This window comes from Solanum dulcamara, chromosome 11 (assembly GCF_947179165.1).
Source record: "Solanum dulcamara chromosome 11, daSolDulc1.2, whole genome shotgun sequence".
Taxonomy (NCBI): domain Eukaryota; kingdom Viridiplantae; phylum Streptophyta; class Magnoliopsida; order Solanales; family Solanaceae; genus Solanum; species Solanum dulcamara.
The window spans coordinates 34,938,329-34,958,303 of record NC_077247.1 but is presented as its reverse complement, the minus strand read 5'-3'; the positions used below and the strand labels follow the sequence as shown (position 1 = coordinate 34,958,303).

Sequence of the window (19,975 nt, the reverse complement as noted above, 5' to 3'; positions counted from 1 at the left end):
CTTCTACCTTCTTCAAGGTCAAGTGGCGGGCCATAACACTCTCCCCCACCTGATGTGGCGACGACCGCGGCGCACTGCTGCTGCAAGAACACCCGGATTTTGTCTCTGAACTGCCACAAGTCTTCACATCTCTCCTAGGTGGCCTCCTCCGGAGATTTTCCCTTCCAATGGACTAAGAACATAGCAGTGGCCTGTTGTCCCTATTTTCGCTTGGCTTGGTAGTCCATAATGGCCTCGATGTCTCGATCATGGGAGGCAGTAATTGTGAGTGGCGCCCGACTTGATTCTCCTCGGCTAGGATCATCCTTGTCCTCATGGTATGGCTTGAGGACGCTGGCATGGAAGACTGGATGAACCTTAAGATGCGGTGGTAGCTCCAACCTGTAAGAGATCTTGCCAACCTTGGCAACGATCCTGAATGGGCCCTCGTACTTTTGCATCAACTTTTGATGCATGCCTCGCAACGCCTTGAATTGCCTGGGGTTGAACTTGACCAAGACCATGTCTCCAACTTGGTAATCCGTGGGACGACGCTTGCGGTCGGCAAACTTCTTCATCTTCTTTGCTGCCTTGTCCAAATAAGACTTGGCAGTGTCGAGCTGCTCCTCAAAGCCCTTGGCCATGTGATAGGCCCCCAAACTCTTGCCCTCGAATGCGGCTGGTAGTGAATGTGGAGTTTGTGGCTGCTGGCCTGTGGCTAGCTCGAATGGTGTCCGCCTTGTGGCCTCACTCCGCTGTAGGTTGTATGAGAATTGGGCTACGTCCAGTAGTCTCGCCCAATCCTTCTGATGGGAGCTCACAAAATGCCTCAAGTAGCACTCCAACAAGGCATTGACTCGCTCCGTTTGACCGTCTGTCTGCGGGTGGAAACTAGTGGAGAAATGTAATTTCGTGCCAAGAATTTCGAACAATTCTCTCCAAAAGTTCCCGGTGAAGCGTGGGTCTCTGTCACTAATGATGTGTCTCGGCAATCCCCAATACTTCACCGCATTCTTGAAAAATAGTCTGGCAGCCTCCTTGGCAGTGCAACCTGCCGTGGCGGGCATGAAGCTGGCATACTTGGAGAACCTGTCCACCACGACCATAATTGTCCCGTACCCGTCGGACTTTAGTAAGCATGTGATGAAGTCCATGGTCACGCTCTCCCATGGACGCTCCGCTACGGGCAGGGGCTCCAAGAGTCCTCCTGGTTGGCGCTGCTCTACTTTGTCTTGCTGGCACACAAGATAAGTCTGCACATAGCATTCAATATCATCCCGCATACGTGGCCAGTAGTAAATCGCCTCAATCAGTGCCCTTGTGCGATGCTGCCCTGGATGTCCGGCCACAAGGTGTCATGACTTTCTTTCATGATTCATCGCCTGATAGCTCCGAATTTCGGCACATAGATCCTTCGCCTGGCGATAAGCAAGAGTCCATCTTCTACCCAGAAGCGCCTTGTCTTGCCCTGAACGGCTAACTCCATAAGCTTCTTTGCCTCTGGGTCATGCTGCAGACCATCCTTGATTGCATCCTGGATGTCGCAATGTGTTGTAGTGACGGCCGCCAGCTCGAACTTCCTGCTAAGGGCATCGGCCACAACATTACCTTTGCCCGGCTTGTACTCCAGCTCATAGTCGAACTCAGCCAAGAAGTCTTGCCACCTAGCTTGCTTCGGGGTGAGTTTCTTTTGTGACTGGAAGTAGCTAGTGGCCACGTTGTCGGTCTTGACTAAGAACTTGGAGCCAAGTAAGTAGTGTCTCCACGTGCGTAGGCAATGGACGATGGTTGTCATCTCCTTCTCCTGCACGGTGTACCGCCGTTCTGTCTCGTTCAGCTTGCGGCTCTCGAAGGCGATAGGGTGCCTCTCTTGCATCAATACTCCTCCAATGGCATAGTCAGAGGCGTCCGTATGCACTTCGAATGTCTTGGAGAAGTCAGGCAACGCTTGGACCGGCTCCTCTGTCACGGCAGCCTTGAGGTCTTCAAAGGCCTCCTTGCACTCCTCGCTCCAAACCCATGGCTTATTCTTCTTCAATAGCTCAGTAAGTGGAGCGGCTTTAGCGGAGTAGGTGCTTATGAACCTGCGATAATAGTTAGCAAGTCCGAGGAAAGATCTAAGTTTGGTTACCTTTGTGGGCGCCTCCCACTCTTTGATGGCCCGAACTTTTGCTTCGTCCATCCGTAGCTCTCCCTGGCTGATAACATATCCCAAGAAGTGCACTTCAGGTTGGGCGAACTCGCACTTCTCCCGCTTGATAAAAAGCTCATTCTCGCGCAAGACTTGGAATACTTTCTTTAGATGCTCCACGTGCTCATCCAAGGTGTTGCTATAGATGACTATGTCATCCAAGTAGACTACTACGAACCGATCTAAGTAGGGGTGGAAGATTTTGTTCATTAATGTGCAAAAGGTGGCGGGTGCATTGGTTAGGCCGAAGGGCATTACCAACCACTCGTAAGCTCCGTACCTCGTCACACATGTTGTCTTTGGTTCATCTCCCTCCGCTATGCGTACCTGGTAGTAGCCCTTTCTTAGATCCACCTTAGTGAAGTACTTGGCCTGTCCAAGTCTATCAAACAAGTCGGCAATGAGCGGGATGGGATACTTATTCTTCACGGTCACCTTGTTGAGTGCCCGATAGTCTATGCATAGGCGCAACGAGCCATCCTTCTTCTTTTGAAATAACACTGGCGCGCCATAAGGTGCCTTGGATGGACGGATATGACCGGCCTCGAGGAGCTCTTTCAACTGCTTTCTCAGCTCCTCTAACTCGGGTGGAGCCATGCGGTATGGTGGGTATGCGGGCGGCCTTGCTCCTGGCTCCAGCTCGATCTTGTGGTCTACCTCGCGCCTTGGAGGTAGGTGTCTTGGCAACTCTTCGGGCATCACATCTTTGTTTTCTTTAAGCACCTTCTCTATGCAAGGTGGCAATGTCTCCTTAGCACCATTGCCTTCATCCAAGCTCGCAATGGTGGCTACGAACGTCGGCTCCCCTTTCTTTAGGCCCTTCACGAGTTGCATGGCCGACAGGTGGGCTTGTCCTTCCTTCTTTGGCATCTTGACTAGAGGTACCATGCAGGGTCCCTCTCGCTCCATCACTAAGAGTTGTTGGAGGTAGGGATCGATCATCGTATGGTACCGTTGGAAGAACTCCTGTCCAAGGATGATATCAAAGATATCTAAGGGGGCGACAGTGAAGCTTGTCTTACCTTGCCACTTGCCCAACGTGATGTCCACTCCATGAGAGACTCCGCACACGGGAGTCAATGGGGCATTGACCGTCTTCAGGTGGGTGTTGCTTGGCCCATAACTTAGCCCCAACCTTGCTGTCGCCGTCTTGGTCATGATGTTGGCTTCTGCTCCAGAATCCATCATGGCACGAGCTGGTCGTCCGTTGATGGATATGTCAACATACTGGGCCGAATAATCCCCCGCCTTCTCAGCTTGCTTCGCGATGGCTCCACATAGCCCGATCATGCCTAGCTGAGTCGTGTCCGAACCCTGCCCTTGGTCCACTTCCTTGTCCTTTCGCTCCCGCAGTATGGCACCAAGGTTCTTCATCTCCGGACATCTAGCATAGCCGTGAGGACCTCCACATATGTAGCAGCCGCTGCTCTTCGTGGTCTGCTCCTTTCTCTCGGCGTAGCCTTGTTGCCCGAACCTCCTACCGTCGGACTTGTTGGAATCATAGCTCCTGGGTGGAGGGTGTTGCTCTTTTCCTTTGCCACGATCTCCCCCACCTTTGGCATGACTACTCCTTGTTTCTTTGCCCTTACCCCTGTCATGCCTGTCATACTTAAAGTCTGTCAGGGCTTCGGCTTGGGTGATGGCCTCATCGATGGTGCTGACTTGACGGCACTCCAACTCCGTCTTGGCCCAACTCTGCAACCCATCCATGAAGTGGAAGAGCATATCTTCATCTGTAAGGTTGGGGATTTGAAGCGTAAGGGTAGTGAACTCTTTCACATAGGCCCGTATGCTACCCGTATGCTTCAGCTCCCAGAACTTGCGTTTGGCCTCATAGATGACATTGTTGGGGAAAAAGGCCTTCTTGAACTCATCCCGGAACTGCTCCCAGGTGTTGATGGTGCATAGACCCTTCCCGATCTCGGACTCCTTGCGCTTCCACCATAACATGGCCATCTCCGAAAGGTATAGCACGGTTGTGTTGATCCTCGTCTCGTCGCTCTTCACTTTGTTACACTTGAAGTAATTCTCCAAGTGCCAAAGGAAGTTCTCCACCTCTTGTGCATCACGGGCACCTTTGAACATTGGTGGCTTGGGAGCCTCAATCTTGGCCTTCCGGTCCGTACTGGACGTCATGCATCTCCCAGCACCTATGTCTCCTTTGAGTGCTGCCATCTCGGCCTTCATGGTCTCCATCGTGCTTAGCGCGTCCATGAGCCGACACTCCAAGGAAGTGATTACCTCCTTCATCTCGTACTCGGCAGCCTTGTGCACCTCCAACTCCTTCCGGATGTTGTCGTTCTCCTCAAGGGTGAACTCCTCTAGAGACTTAAACTTGCCGTCGACCTTGTTCAAGCGCTTGCCTAATATCTCCACTGCTTGCCGGGCAGCATCCACCCTTGCAATCCACTCCATGCCGAGTGTGACGTCCACGGGCTCCTCGCCTCGCTCATCATCACTCACCTCAGTGGCCGAGGGTGAGTAGGATGTTAGGGCCTCGCTTGGTGTAGGCTCCAGCGGCACCTCCTCATTTCTCTTAGAGTTTTTCTTTCCCTTGCGGTGCTTCCTTCCAACATCTTGCTTGACGTTGGTGGCGGTAGTGGCGTTGATGTCTCCCTCACTTGTCATATCCCTTAGTAGAACCTCGCTCTGATACCACGTTGTCACGGTCTTAGACTTCACACTAAGACTTTCGTGCGGCACTTGGCAACTTACTCACGAATCTTTCACGATCTTGTAAGCTCAAGTAAGCCTTTAAGACTAGATCGCTAAGGGAATGCTAGATTGCAAGAAAGACAAGAGAGCTTTTATGAAGAAGACTTTTGTATTGCTTTGGAAGAATGCTTGATTGCTTGATGGGTTGTTACAAATGAATGCCCCCTCTATTTATACTACTCCTAAGGGGCTCAAGTGTAAATAAAAATTGTTATACAAGTCCCTCCATATTTACAAAGAAGTCCCTCTCTAGAATTCTCTACACACTCTAGAGAATTCTAAGTCTTTCAAGACTTCTCTACAAGTTTCTATAAGGATCTAGAGTCTTCCACTAACCTCTCCAAGACTCTAGATTCTTCTACCTTCTTCAAGGTCAAGTGGCGGGCCATAACATGTCGCTCCATTTTAAAGTTTTAACTGATAATTAAATTTAAACAAACTGTTTTAAAATTAATTATGTAATAAATACATTATAGGAAAAATTACTATGAAAAACACTTTTTAATAAATAATTACTGATTCTAGCGATATTTTTTATTTATTATCATTTATAGCAATATTATGATATATCTGTCATGTATTAAAAGTGAATTTGCATGCAATATAAATGTATTATAAGTGTTTTAAAATATATTATACTTGTTTGGTAAGAAATTGACACAATGTATTATAAGTGTATTAAAATATGTGATAAATATATTATCCATGAATAAAACTTGTATTATATGAGTTTTATAAATTATTCTTGCTAATATGTATTATAATTGTATTATAAGTGTTCAGTGAAAAAAATTATTATTACTATAAATAGTAAATATTTTCTTAATATAGTACATTTATATAATTTTTTCTACATTATATCATCACACGGATGACTAGGGATCGATCTCCTCTTGATATCTTCTGAGTCGAATTTATCGCATAGAATTTGTCTAATGCGATTTAAATTTTTTGTGGGGCTTGTAGGTTATCACATAGTGAGAGATTTATTGAGTACTCACCCGAAGAATTGTTCTGGGGTTCAAGAAAAATAGATTATAATTTTTTTTGTATTTCATTAATAATTTATTCGATCAAACATAATTTTTTGACTTATGTTTACTTGAAGTGTTAAAAGTGGCTGTTTGCCCATTTTTCCCTTAAAAAAATAAACTGCAGAAGCTTGACAACATATTTTTTAAGATAAAAATAAGTTAAATTAATTCTTATTACAGACAGGTTTCTATTTGAATAGACTTAAAAAAAATGTACCATAGACGTGCTATTTGCGTAAATTTCCACTTCTGGCGGTTACTATTTAAAACATGATCGATCACTAATTAAAAATCATAAAATTGTTCCTTTTTCTTATGACCAAAATTGCTCCTTTTTTAAAATGGGTTGGTCTAAAATTTTTGCCTTTTTAGCAATATCAAATTTATGCGCAAAGTATAAGTTTTTTAGAAATTGAAATCATATTTTAGACATTAAAATTTTGTGGGATTTTAAAAAACGTGTTTGATTTCAGTTAGGATTTTTTGGAGGCTAATCTATCTTAGATCTTAATTCATGCCTATATAAATCACATTATATTTTCTTGAAAAGACATATTGAAAATTTCACAAATTCATGAATTATTCAGATCAAAATATGTCAAGTTCTTCTTGATAATCAAATACTTCAAGAAGATCCACAAATCATTTCATGGAGATCAAGTTCAAATCATCCTAACTAGTTGATTGTTGGCACTCAAATCACAATGAAGATCAAATCTAAATCATCTTAATACAAAAAATACGCTACTAACGGCTCTCGAATCATTAAGAAAATTCAGAGAAAAGAATTAAGGTAAGAACATAATTGTACCTGAGCTATTTATCAATAAAATATTATTCTTGCCAGCACTATTTTTTGTGATTGCAATTTATTTTTTGTCACTTTAAAATTTACTGAAAACACATGTTCAAACATAATTTATGGAATATTATAATAGATAAATTTATGGCCCACAATTTATTTATTTTTTATTACAAAGAATAAAAATTAAAGACCAATAAAAAAATAGCGGAAAAGTGCAAATCAACCATTAAACATTAGTGTAATTTTAGCTTCTTCTTCTTCCAAAGTTTTACCTTCCCAAATCCTCTTTAGGACCCACATTAGAAAATCAAAACAGAGTTCAAAATAAGACTAAGATGAGAAATAGTTGAGGGATTTTTGGATCATTGTTCAAGTTAGTTTTGGGGGTTTTGTTCAACTCTGACTAGAGGCTTCAATAATGGTAGTTAGCCTCAAATAATATCCGAACAACCATTTTGAATTGTTGTATACATTGTTTGGAGATTCCACAATGATGATATGGAGGAGGAGGAGGAAGGACCTACTGCTTCCTTACTCCTTACAATGGAAGATCAAACTGAAGGATACCCGCCAACTACAACTAATTAATCTATCACACTAAAAGATAGGGAAAAAATGATGCTTTGTTATTGAATGAAGCATTCATCATCCGCCAAACTACAACTATTGTGTTGCGTAAGCTGAAGTAAGGCTTGCCACACACAATATTTTTAAGAGAAAGTTTTAAGTATCTTGGATTTGAAGTCTTGTGTGATAAGAAGGTAACGTTTTACAGAGTGATCGTAAGACCCTCCTTGTCGTATGGAAGAAGTGATGGCTAGTCAAGAACTCATATGTTCAGAAAATGCATGTTGCGGAAATGTGAATGCTGAGATGGATATATGAGCATACTAATAGCGACAAATTTAAGAATGAGGCTTTTCGAGAGAAGGTGGAAGTGACCGCCTCTGTAGCGGACAAGGTGAGGAAAGCGAGATTGAGATGGTTTGGAAATGTAAAGAGGAGATGCGCAAACACCCAAGTAAGGAGGTCTGAGAGGCTAGGTTTTGAGGGTACGCGGAGGGGTAGAGGTAGGTCGAAAAAGTATTGGGAAGAAGTGATTACACATGACATGGCACAACTTCATATTACCGAGTATATAACTGTAGATGGGAAGGAGTGGCGATCGTGTATTATGCTAGAAGGTTAGTAGGGGTAAAGTGTTGTTTTGTCTTGCGAAGATTTAGGCTTGCTAATGCTTTTGGCGGTACTAGTCATAACTTTGCATTTTGATTATTACAATATTTTGTTATTGCTATTATTCTTTTTTGTTGACTTTACACTATTTTTTTTATTGACTGTTATGCTTTCTTCATTGTTTTTCTCCTATTTTTTACTTGTGTTTGATGCACTAGAACTAAGGGTCCTTCAAAAACAGTCGGTCTACCTTCACGAGGTAGTTGTAAGGTCCATGTACACTTAATCCTGCACAAACCCGACTTAGTGATATTTCACTGTATATGTTGTAATATTGAATGAAATACATTTAACCTTCACTTAAAAAGAGTCTAGTTATAGTCCATATACTCTACCTTCAAACTGTGTTAGCTTTGAACTTTTTCCACCAAATGAAAGACTATTCAAGTATTTGGAGGAACCATTAGCATTTAGCAGTAATATTGCTCAAACAATTTCTCGCCAATATCAACTCATTTCCATGTGAGAATGCTTCTGGGAAGCTCTCTGGGTGCAGTCAGATGCCACAATAACAATATGTTGAACGACTAAGTTAAAACAACAACAACAACAACAACAGAATTCTAGATTAAGATACCCACCAAAAATACAATTTTCACGTTTCTTTTTATTTTCCTTGGAGAAAAAATCAAGCTTCTTGTCTCTGCTGGGACATCCCATAAGTTCAAGCCTCTCCTACATCATGTCTCAATGGAACATGAAACAGCTGCACTTTCAAAAATCTTTCAAAAGGAACTGACGCCAGCTTTTCTAACTGAGCATCTTTGACATATACAGAACTTGAAGTTACCAGCTCTAAGACATTTGAGTATATCAACTAAAGTTGCTTGTATCATGTCCAAAATTACAAGTGCTAAGACTATACGAGTCAAATAATCCCAAGTAACTGACTACACATGGATCAACTTCTTGAAACAGTATGTGCCCAGGAGAAACCAACCAATAAGAACAAACGTGAAAATCATCAGGTAAGTAAGAAAAGTCCCTCCTCCAAAAATGAGTCCTAATCCAAGCACAATGAGAGGCGGTAAATAGGTTTTAGCCATAGCTGTTTTATTTATCCAATGTCCCTTGAGAAAAATGAAAATGGCCAGGTTGACTACATTCCATCCACCAGCATGAAACCCCAGCCTGTTCAAACCATTAGCTACAAAAGAGTGGCAGTTGCAAGTGAAAATGCTGTAAGATTGGTGTTGGAATTCTTGAATGCTCTTCCTTAAGGCAGATTCCCACGTGTCAATATTGCTTCCAGATTCATCATGGTTCTCGACATATTCACCCATAGGTTCAGCTGAATAAGGAGAAAGGCAGCAGCACTGTCGGCCATAAAAGCGATGAAAACAAAGTGAAGATGCATTAGGACCAACCAAAACAAATAGCAAAATCAATGAATCCTACTCAATCACATAATAAAAGTTAGTAGATCTGCTTGGATGGAAAATCTGCAGGTAGAACCAAGAACAAGCGCACAACAAGCCAGTGACAGTTTGATTAGAGTAAGGAAGTCCTTAACAGAAACAAACCCAGTTAGAGCCAGCAGACATACCTGCTCTCTGCTTACTTGGAAATAGCGAGTTGGTGCCCCAAATGTGAAATTGTCAACAGAAACAAAGTTTGGCCCTGCAAAGTCCAAGATCACGCCGTCCTCCCTACAAATCCCTATATGCCCAATAAAAGGGATAAACCAAGACAGGACAGGAAGTGGTGACCATACAATGCAGCACGGAAAGCGATCTCTGTTTGGATCAATTAACATTGGATTCGGATAATTTTCTTCAATCATCAGAGCATGATCTGGATCTACCTCAGGAACCATGACCAGAGCTTAAATAACTAGCACAAGAACAAAACAACCAAAAATATTATGATTCATATACGATTGCGATAGTGTATATCCAGTTTCAACTATGGCCTACACTATCCAAAATCAAATCTCACATAGCAAAATCAGTTTCCATCTCAAAAACAAATCAACACTGCCCAAGACAGAAAAGAAAAATAGCTTTGACATTTCATAAGCTTAATAGATACATTTCCCCACATTCCCAGCAACAAAAGATGTAACATGCTTGAAAAGTTGGCTATGTTCAAGGAAGTCTTCAGCTAATTATCTCAAATAAGTCAAAACAACCTGCAAGGCATCACTAGCACTAGCCTGAAGCACCAAATGAGTTCCCAATTCAGCTATTCCATTAAACCCTCTTTTTGATCTAGCAAAGGTAAAAATTGTATTACTGTTAGGAACCCAGAAACTCCCCAACCTTACACTGTAAATTTCCAAACACAATACAAAGATAACAACACACTACACTGTTACTAATAAATAGAACAAGTTTACAATAAGATCTGTGAATGATAATTCACCCAACAACCAAGGTATTTCGAGGAACCTTATCCTCCAGTTTAACTACAGAATTCAATCCTACAGAATAAACTGCCTGTTTTCCCTTAATAACCATCTTAACTTCTATGTAACTGCTAAGTAACTGCTACAAATACATATACATAGTAATAACTAAATAAAGCAGTAATATTTAGGCCTTATTTTCAGACTTCTTCCTGCGTTTATAGACCTTAGTAACAGCACGTCTAACAATACCCGCCCCAACGAGTTTCACCTCGTCCTCAAGGTGAAAATGAGGAAATTGAGCATCAATAACTTCATAGGGTTCCCAAGTGTTCTCAAAGTCAGGCAAGTCCTTCCACTTAATCAAACCTCTTGGAATCCATTCAAAAGTGTCCGACAATCTATCACACTTTCAGGTTGTACTAGCATTTCCAGATCTTTAGACAAGAAAGGAGGGAGTTGTTGAACTGGAATCAAATCCTTCACAGCACGCTTTAGCCAAGAAACATGGAATATGGGGTGCATCCGTGAATGAGAGGGTAAATCAAGGCGATAAGCAACCTCACCAATTTTGCTCAAGACAGTATATGGCCCATAGTAACGAGGGCTTAACTTCTCATTAACCTTCGTAGCAAGTGAACGAAGCTTGAAAGGTTTCAAGCGAAGATAAACCAAATCACCAAGCTGGAACACAACTTCACGGCGCTTAGCATCAGCATAAACTTTCATTTGAGCTTGAGCATGGGTCAAATTAGCTTTGAGTTCATCTAAAATAGTGTTACGAGCAGCAAGCTGCTGGTTGACCTCTTCAACAGTAGAAATGTCTTCAGTGAACCGCAACAAGGAGGGAGGATCTCTCCATATAAAGCTTTAAAAGGAGTCATCTTGGTGGAAACATGGTAAGTGGTATTGAACCAAAATTCAGCCAGGAAATCCATCTTGGACATTGTTTTGGATGTGCTCCTGCAAAACAACGCAAATAAGTTTCCAAGGAGCGGTTGACAACCTCAGTTTGACCACCCGTTTGAGGGTGATATCTTGAGCTCAATTTGAGGCTAGTACCGGACAACTTGAATAATTCTTGCCAAAATTAGCTGACAAAAACCCGATCTCGGTCAGAAACAATAGATTTGGGAAACCCATGCAAACGTACAATCTCATGAACAAACAATTCAGCTACACTCTTTGCTGTATATGGGTGAGATAAGAGAAGAAAATGGCTATATTTAGTGAAATGGTCTACCACAACAAGTATAGTATCGTGTCCCATTGCTTTTGGCAACCCGCTGATGAAATCCATAGCAATATCATCCCAAACTTGAGTAGGAATAGGTAATGGTAGCAGCAAGCCAGCAGGACTAAGGGCTTCATACTTATTCTGCTTGCAAACTTCACAACTCGCCACAAAGTTTTGTACATCCCTTTTGATCCCATTCCAATACAACACTTGTGAACTGCGTTTGTATGTCCGAAAAAACCCCGAGTGACCTCCTGTAGGTGAGGAGTGAAATTCCCTAAGGAGCATAGGAATGTGTAATGACGATCGAGGAATCACCAACCGATTTTTGAAAATTAGGCAGCCATTTTTTAGAGCATCATTCGGTCGTGAAGTTGGATCTTGGAGTAAATCTTGTGTCAACTGACGGAGTTGGTAGTCTTGATGAATGTCTGCGGAAAGGTCATCTAAGGTATTGCTGCATAAAATAGAAAAAGGCATGAAATGAAATTGACGGGACAAGGCATCAGCTGCCTTATTTTCACAACCTGGGCGATATTGAATCTCAAAAACAAATCCTATCAACTTGGTGATCCATTTTTGTTGCTCTTCTGCCATAACATGCTGGTCCATGAGAAATTGGAGACTTTGTTGATCAGTTCGTATAATGAAATATCGACCCATCAAGTAATGACGCCACTTTTGGATAACAAAAACTATGGCCATTAACTCCCTCTCATATACTGATTTAGATTGAGCTCGAATTGAAAGTCCTTGGCTAAGAAAAGCAATAGGATGAACTTCTTGCATTAGGACAACACCAATCCCTAACCCTGAAGCATCTGTCTCAACCACAAACACCTTGTTAAAATCTGGTAGTGCCAAAACCGGCAAACTGACCATGGCTTCCTTAAGAGAATCAAAAGCTAATTGAGCTTCTTTATTCTGGTGAAAAGCATCTTTCTTCAGCAGTTGTGTGTGAGTGGCCTGGCTATTTTTCCATAGTCACGAACAAACATCCTATAGTAACCGGTGAGTCCCAAAAATCCCCGCAAGCCTTTAACATCTTTTGGACTTGGCCAATTAACCATGCTTGTTATTTTGGCAGGACTAGTCGCGACTCCACTTGCAGAAATAATATGACCCAAATACTACAGTTGTTGTCGTCCAAAATGACATTTATTCCGATTGACAACTAAGTTATGAAGTTTTAAAATTTGTAGCACCTCCCGCAAATGATCCATGTGAGTAGGAAAATCTGTACTATGAACTAATATGTCATCAAAAAAGACCAATACAAACTTACGTAAGAAACGCTGAAATATCTCATTCATCAAGGCTTGAAAAGTAGATGGAGCATTAGACAATCCAAATGGCATGACCAAAAATTCATAGTGGCCTTCATGTGTACAGAAAGTTGTTTTTGCTTCATCCTCCTTGTAAACACGGATTTGATGGTATCCTGATCTTGGATCCAATTTCGAAAATATAGTGGCATCCCCAAGCTCATCTAGTAACTCATCGATTGCTGGAATTGGAAATTTATTAGGAACCGTTATCTTATTAAGGGCTCGATAATCCACACAAAATCGCCAACTACCATCTTTTTTGCGAACTAGCAACACTGGACTAGAAAAAGGACTAGTACTTCGTGGGATGATACCAACTACTAGCATTTCCCGTACTATTCGCTCAATCTCATTTTTTTGGTAATGAGGATAACAATATGGACGAATATTGGTGGACTAGATCCTTTTTTAAGTCGTATAGCATGGTCATGACTTCTACTGGGTGGCAGCCCTTTGAATTCCTCAAATTAAGTTCCAAATTCTTCCAGTAGTTGCTGCAAATCCATATTCTCTTGTTCTTCCCTTGCAGTAACTCATTCAGATCAACACAATGCCCTTCTCCATCTACTTGCAAGGCTTTAAACAAAGTTTTAAGTGAAGCCACTGATTTGGACAATGAGGGATTCCTCGAACGACTTGTGTTTGCCCTCCTACTTCAAATTTCAATGTCAAGGTTCTAGTTAGCTTGAATATCCCCCAAGGTTTCCAGCCACTCTAATCCTAACACCACATCGGCACTGCCCAAATTAAAAAGGAGATAATCCTGTGTTATATGCAATTTATCAATCCACAATTCAACTTCTTTGCATCTTCCCCTGCTTCTTACTTGCTGTCCATTTCCCACTTCCACCACAAACGGCTTAGTTTCTGTTTGCTACCTTAATTCTTCAGCCACTGCGCGAGATATAAAATTTGTTGATGCACCGCTATCAATCAACACGATAACCTTCTTTCCCAGTATTGTTCCCCATAGCTTAAAGGATTTCTTTGTGGTAAACCCTGCTATAGAGTACAAAGATAACTCCATTAACTTTTGTGACTCCGGTTGTCTTTGAACACTTAGTTGGTCCATCCCTACGTTTATTATCTCTTCTGAATACTCTTCAATGCCTCCATCTTCGTCGTCCTCTACTGCAACAATAAGCAGATTTAATTGTTTTGAATTGCACCGGTGATTAGGGCCATATTTTTCAGCGCAGCAAAAACGAAGTCCTTTCCTTAATTTATCCTGATACTCTGCATCAGATAGCCTTTTGTATGCTCCTCCACAAATTGCAGAAATTTCAGGTCCTGGTTGCATAGTTTCTCCTCGCTTTTGCTCTTGAAAATGTCGTGGTATTTTTGTAACTGTTGTACGGGCAGAATGAAAGGGTGTTGTTGTTCCTCGTACGAGAGAACTGGTAACACTTCCTATTAGGCTATTTTCAGTCATTAGAAAATGCATTGAACCCCTTGAAAGCGCCATACGCATATGTCTTGGCAAGTGAGCTTGGCTAAGAGCCCAATTCTTCTCTTCAATACGTTGGCTTTGGTCCATAATCTGGGTTAGAGTTCCTAGCTTGGTGAGACGCAATTCTGCTTTGATCTCCTCTCTCAAGCCATTTATAAAAATTCCCATCAAAACCTCATCATCAGCATCTTTCAAACTACCTGAAAGTAATTTGAAATCTTCTCTGTATTGGGCCACACTTCCAGTTTGTTGCAATCCAATCAAAACCCCATATAAGTTTCCTAACTGTGATTAAGTAAATCGTTGGAGTATGGCTACTCGAAACACATCCTATGTGACAATCGGAGTTGTTGTCTCCCAACATTGAAACCAATTTAGGGCTCTACCTTCAAGGCAAACAGCAATTGCCTCCAATTTATCCTTGTCGTCAATGCCATTAAAATGAAAATAACGCTCTGCTCTGTTAAGCCACCCATATGGATTATCACCAGAGAATAAGGGCAGTTCCAGTCTTCTAGGACGCATTTCATCACGAAATTGTCGCCGGACTTCTTCGCGAAATCCATCATCTCTGCGATTGTTGCTGTTCTCTGCCATCCATCACATCTGTAATTGGATCTGCCTGAACTGTTGATTTTCCTTTCATATGTTGAAGAATTTCAATGCCACGTTCATCTTTTTTCTGCATCCAGTCTCGTAACTGCCCCAGATAATCACGTACTGAACCAATCTCCTCTTGTACTTCGTTCATTGTCTTCTCTAATCCTTCAACCCTCCCTCCATTCTGGTTGAAACCATGAAGGCTTTGATACCAAATTTGTTAGGAACCCAGAAACTCCCCCAACCTTACGCTGTAAATTTCCAAACACAACACAAAGATAACAACGCACTGCACTGTTACTAATAAATAGAACAAGTTTACAATAAGATCTGTGAATGATAATTCACCCAACAACCAAGGTATTTTGAGGAACCTTATCCTCCAGTTTAACTACAGAATTCAATCCTACCGAATAAAGTGCCTGTCTTCCCTTAATAACCATCTTAACTTCTATGTAACTGCTAAAAATACATATACATAGTAATAACTAAATAAAGCAGCAATATTTAGGCCTTATTTTCAGACTTCTTCCTGTGTTTATAGACCTTAGTAATAGCAGGTATAACAATTACTGGTCTAGTCGGAACGTGATAAGAGAATGTGCAAATGCACTAGGAAGAGTACAAACTTCTAAGGCACTTACAGGGGCGGAGCTCTATAGAGCCAGAGGGTTCAACTGAATCCTATATATGGGAAAATTATATTGCGCAAATAGGGGCAAAACATTGTTTTTGGGGGGCTTATATAAATCTCCTTGACATAACGGAAAATTCTAGTAAAGTGGTAATGGGGGTTCGAAAATTGTTTTAGGTCACAAGTTCAAATCTCAAGTGTGACATTCTAGTAATTTTATTTTAAATTCCTTGCATAAATTCCTAGCTCTGCCATTGGGCACTTGCACATTATTTAAATGTATGTAGAGTATTCAATATATCTCGGCCTTAATTGGCCTTTCTTTCCGAACCTCATCACACCCTTCAAGGGTGAAACCATCGGCAAAACCTGATCACCAAGCATGAACTCCACATTACGAACCTTCCAGTCCGCATAACTCTTTGCCTGCTCTGAGCCGTGAAATGTCTCTCCTGAATCAATTTGACCTTATTCAAAAAATCTCCCAGTAAGTCTGTACCTCATGGCCTAATTTCAAAGGCATCAAACCAACCAATCAGAAAGCGACATCTCCTACCATATAAGGCCTTAAATGGAGTCATCTCAATGTTGGAATGGTAATTGTTGTTGTATGCACACTCCGTCAAAGGGAAAAATTGGTCCCAACGGCCACCAAAATCAATAACACATGCTCTCAACATATCCTTCAGAACCTGAATAGTCTACTCGGACTGGCCGTCAGCGTGTGGGTGAAATGTTGTGCTAAGCTCGAAGTAGTACCGAACTCCTTCTACATAGACCGCCAGAAATGAAATGGAAATTGTGTACCCGATTTGAAATGATAGAAATAGGCACCCCATGCAATTGAACTATCTCCAAGATGTAGATCTTGACTAACTTCTCAGAATTGTAAGTAGTCTGAACCAATATGAAATGTGCAAACTTGATCAATCTATCAACAATGATCCAAGTAACATCAAACTTCCCCAAAGTTTCTGACAATCCTACCACGAGTTCATAGAAATCCGCACCCACTTCCACTCAAGTATAGGCATCCTCTGAGTCATACCACCAGGTCTTTGGTGCTCATATTTCACTTGTTGGCAATTCAAACACCGCAACACATACTTAACTATGTGCCTCTTCATTCGACACCACCAACAATGTAGTTTGAAGTTGCGATACATCTTTGTAGCTCCGGATAAATGGAGTATCTAGAACTATGAGCCGCCTCCACCTGCCCGAGGAACACAATACGTTATGTTGCTCGAACTTTCCAAAAATATTGTTGCACTCATATCAGATCCTCCAAAAATGCACTTATTTGGGAGGATCCAACACACACCTATCGACATTTGTCCAAGCAACATAGCAAATACGACCATTGACCCTTAAAAAACTCTCAATATTTAGAACCACCTCTTTGCCCTTAACTTGCAACACTTTGTTCCGAATAATAAATAATTTCCCATCCTCAAATTGTTGGGCTTTAATTTGCTTCATTAGAGATAACCGCGCCTCCACGCATGCTAGAACCTTGTCAAGTTCCAAAATATCAAGTCTTACGAAACTGTTGGCCAAAGAGTAAATGTCCATTGCCAAAGGAACATTGCCCCACTGATAACAATGGCAGAATGGTCATACTCCCACTAACTGCGTTCTGACTCAATGTATATGTTACCACATTGGCCTTGCTCGGATGAACAAGAATAGTTATGTCATAGTCTTTTAGGAACTCCAACCTTCTCCGTTATCTCAAATTGAGGTCTCTCTGATTGAATATTATATTGGAGGTTGCGATGATACATGAATACTTCACAATGCACACCATAGAGACAGAACCTCTAAATCTTCAATACAAACACCATCACTGCAAAAGCCAAATCATGATTGGTGTGGACCTTCAATTTTCTCGAGTTGTATGCTATAATCTCGCTCTTTTGCATCAAAACACATCCAAGACCAGTCTGTGAAGCATCACAATAAAGCCTTCTTCCTCCAAAAGTAATGTCAAAATCAAAGTTGTGATCAATAAACTCTGGAGCTTCTGAAAGCTCTCCATGCACTCATCCGACCATTTGAAAAACACGTCTTCAGAGTCATCTTGGTCAACGAAGATGAAATAGATGAAAACCCCACCACAAATTGCTTGAAGTACCCTCAAGGCGTATGAAACTCCAAATCTCTGTGGGTGGTAGTTGGTCTTGCCCAATCTCGAACTGTATCAATCTTCTTTCGATCTACCATGATACCATTTTCAGACACTATGTGTCCCTAGAACACCACTGAATTGAGTCAAAACTCACACTATGAAAACTTTGCATAAAGTTGCTTCACTTTTAAAACTTGAAGCACAATCCTCAAGTGCTACTTTTGCTCCTCCCTAGTCCCTACCATGGGAATATATCAAAATGTCATTGACGAAGATAATGATGAATGAATCCAAGTACGGTCTGAAAACTCCATTCATCAAGTTCATAAAGGATGAACATAGCCAAGAACTCATAATGCACGTATCAGGTTCAGAAATTCGTCTTAGGAATATCCTCCACCTTAACCTTCAATTGATGATAGTCGGTCTCAAATCAATCTTAGAGAAGATTGAAGAAGAAACATATTGAGTCCGGAGAAACTTCGTAGTCTTGAAGGAATCCGATGCCACTGAATTAATCGTGGAAGAACTCGAGCAAGGGATCTTGTTCGTATACCTGGGGATCAGATTGACTCTGAAACTCAAGAATAAATTAATTGAATTTTTTAGGACTAACACAGATTGCTTTGCATGATCCCACTTAGACACGACAGGTATCCCATTGGAGGTCACTACTCACTCCACCGATGAAGCAGAAGACGCGACCAACATCGGAGTACAAGAATAAAATGAAAAGTCATTTTCTTTACATTAACTCCATTTCGCAGGCAAGCAACACGATATCATTTAGCACTTAACAAGTAATTACAGAATCGAAATGGAAGAGATAGTGGAACAGTATATACCAAATACCAAGAGACACAAAAAGGAAAGAGATAGTAAACCCAACAGCAACTACACAAACAAAGCCCAATTTGGGGCTTATATAGTTAAGGTTGTAGAAATTACTGTCTACTCCCTTCACCAAGTACTATGCATTCCTCTTTCTCCAGCCGTCCAGCACAATCAAGAATGACTTCACTGCTCTCTCACTTGAGCTCTTATCCCCTCCCCACAGGATATTTTCATAAATTTGGGGTTTCTTTAAATAAAATTGGCATCATGGAAGGATTTTGGTACTGATTTGGTTGATATTAAGTTTGTGGAAGATGGCAACAATTACAATTCTAAGAATTCTTATTAATTTGGAGCCTATTCTTAGATTTACATTGTTATTGAAAATATTGTGACTGTTTGCTCGAATTCGCCTTGAAGATCTTCTTCTTTGTGTACATTCCCCAAAACTGCAATCTGACTTTGGTTGCCAGAAAAAAAGAAGAAGAGAAAACCGCACAAAATAAACACATAAGGAAGTTCATATTCCACCGCATAAAATCAAATCAGACTGAAAAAATAACTTCTAAATTGAAGAAGAAAGATCATCACACACATATATATATATATTAAGGAAAACAAGAAGAAGTTTTAGCCAAAAATTGAAGATGGAGCTAACCTGTAAATTCGAACAGCAGCCGAGAAGAACAAATTGAAAATGAAAAAGAAGACAATACAAGAAATTGAGAAAATATCAGGAATGTCAAAATTGAGAAGGAAAAAAAACCCTCTCCCCAACTTAAAATAAGACAAAACAATAAATGTTTTAAACTTTACTGACAATTAGGGTAACAAGTTAAATTGAAAGGACAAATCAAGTTAAATTGAAAAAAATCTTGTGGTTTAATTTGATTGATTTGGTGTTGAAAAAGATATGATCACTCTTGATTTGATTTTGTATTAATAAATAAAAAAAGCAGCACCAAACTATATATATATATATATATAGATTTCATATTGAAGTTGACAATCTATTTTGTAAATATGCTGTTTTGTATTTAGTTTGACTGTAGTTTTTAATTTTATAAATTTAGCATATTCATATTTCAATGAAAATATTTTATAGCCTTTTTGTAGAAACAAGTCAATGTTTTTAAGTTCTAGTCCATCACATAGGTTTTGATCTCCTTTTCAATTATTGTTTAACTGTAACAAAATAAAAAATAAAAGCGAAAATCAAAAAAACCAAAAAAAAATAATCAAAGAATTGACTAAAATCTAAATCGAAAAAATCAACGATGATTTGATTTAATTTATAAATTTAATAAACCAACATAATTAATTTAGTTATTTTTTAATAAAAAGTCAAATCAAACTTACTTATGCACACTCCTATTGATGATACATTTATTTATTATTTACTTTTGGAGATATAACATATAAAAGCTATTGTGATTTTTCAATTGTTGAAAGTT

General features: G+C 40.6%; 1 protein-coding gene across 5 annotated transcripts; it reads right to left on the bottom strand.

Moving 5' to 3' along the window:
* Window positions 1-8,509: 8,509 nt before the first annotated feature.
* LOC129875124 (protein RTE1-HOMOLOG) lies at window positions 8,510-19,291 on the bottom strand. 5 transcript variants are annotated; one of them, XM_055950556.1, is made up of 4 exons: window positions 19,180-19,287; window positions 18,636-18,981; window positions 9,507-9,793; window positions 8,510-9,276 (listed from the first exon to the last, which is right to left on the bottom strand). In XM_055950556.1, the coding sequence occupies exons 3-4, from the start codon at window positions 9,774-9,776 to the stop codon at window positions 8,851-8,853; spliced, it is 696 nt and encodes a 231-aa protein (XP_055806531.1). In that variant the 5' UTR covers window positions 9,777-9,793; window positions 18,636-18,981; window positions 19,180-19,287; the 3' UTR covers window positions 8,510-8,850. The 5 variants fall into 5 exon arrangements, with proteins under 5 accessions (XP_055806531.1, XP_055806533.1, XP_055806532.1 ...); XM_055950558.1 differs by having other exon boundaries at window positions 18,636-18,977; XM_055950557.1 differs by lacking the exon at window positions 18,636-18,981 and adding an exon at window positions 10,092-10,170.
* Between the last annotated feature and the right edge of the window lie 684 nt (window positions 19,292-19,975).

Coding starts and splice junctions, on each gene's coding strand:
- LOC129875124 (XM_055950556.1), bottom strand. CDS start 9,776: ATGGTTCCTGAGGTAGATCCAGATCATGCTCTGATGATTGAAGAAAAT. Junction 9,277..9,506: donor TCCAAGTAAGCAGAGAGCAG/GTATGTCTGCTG, acceptor TATGGCCGACAG/TGCTGCTGCCTTTCTCCTTA.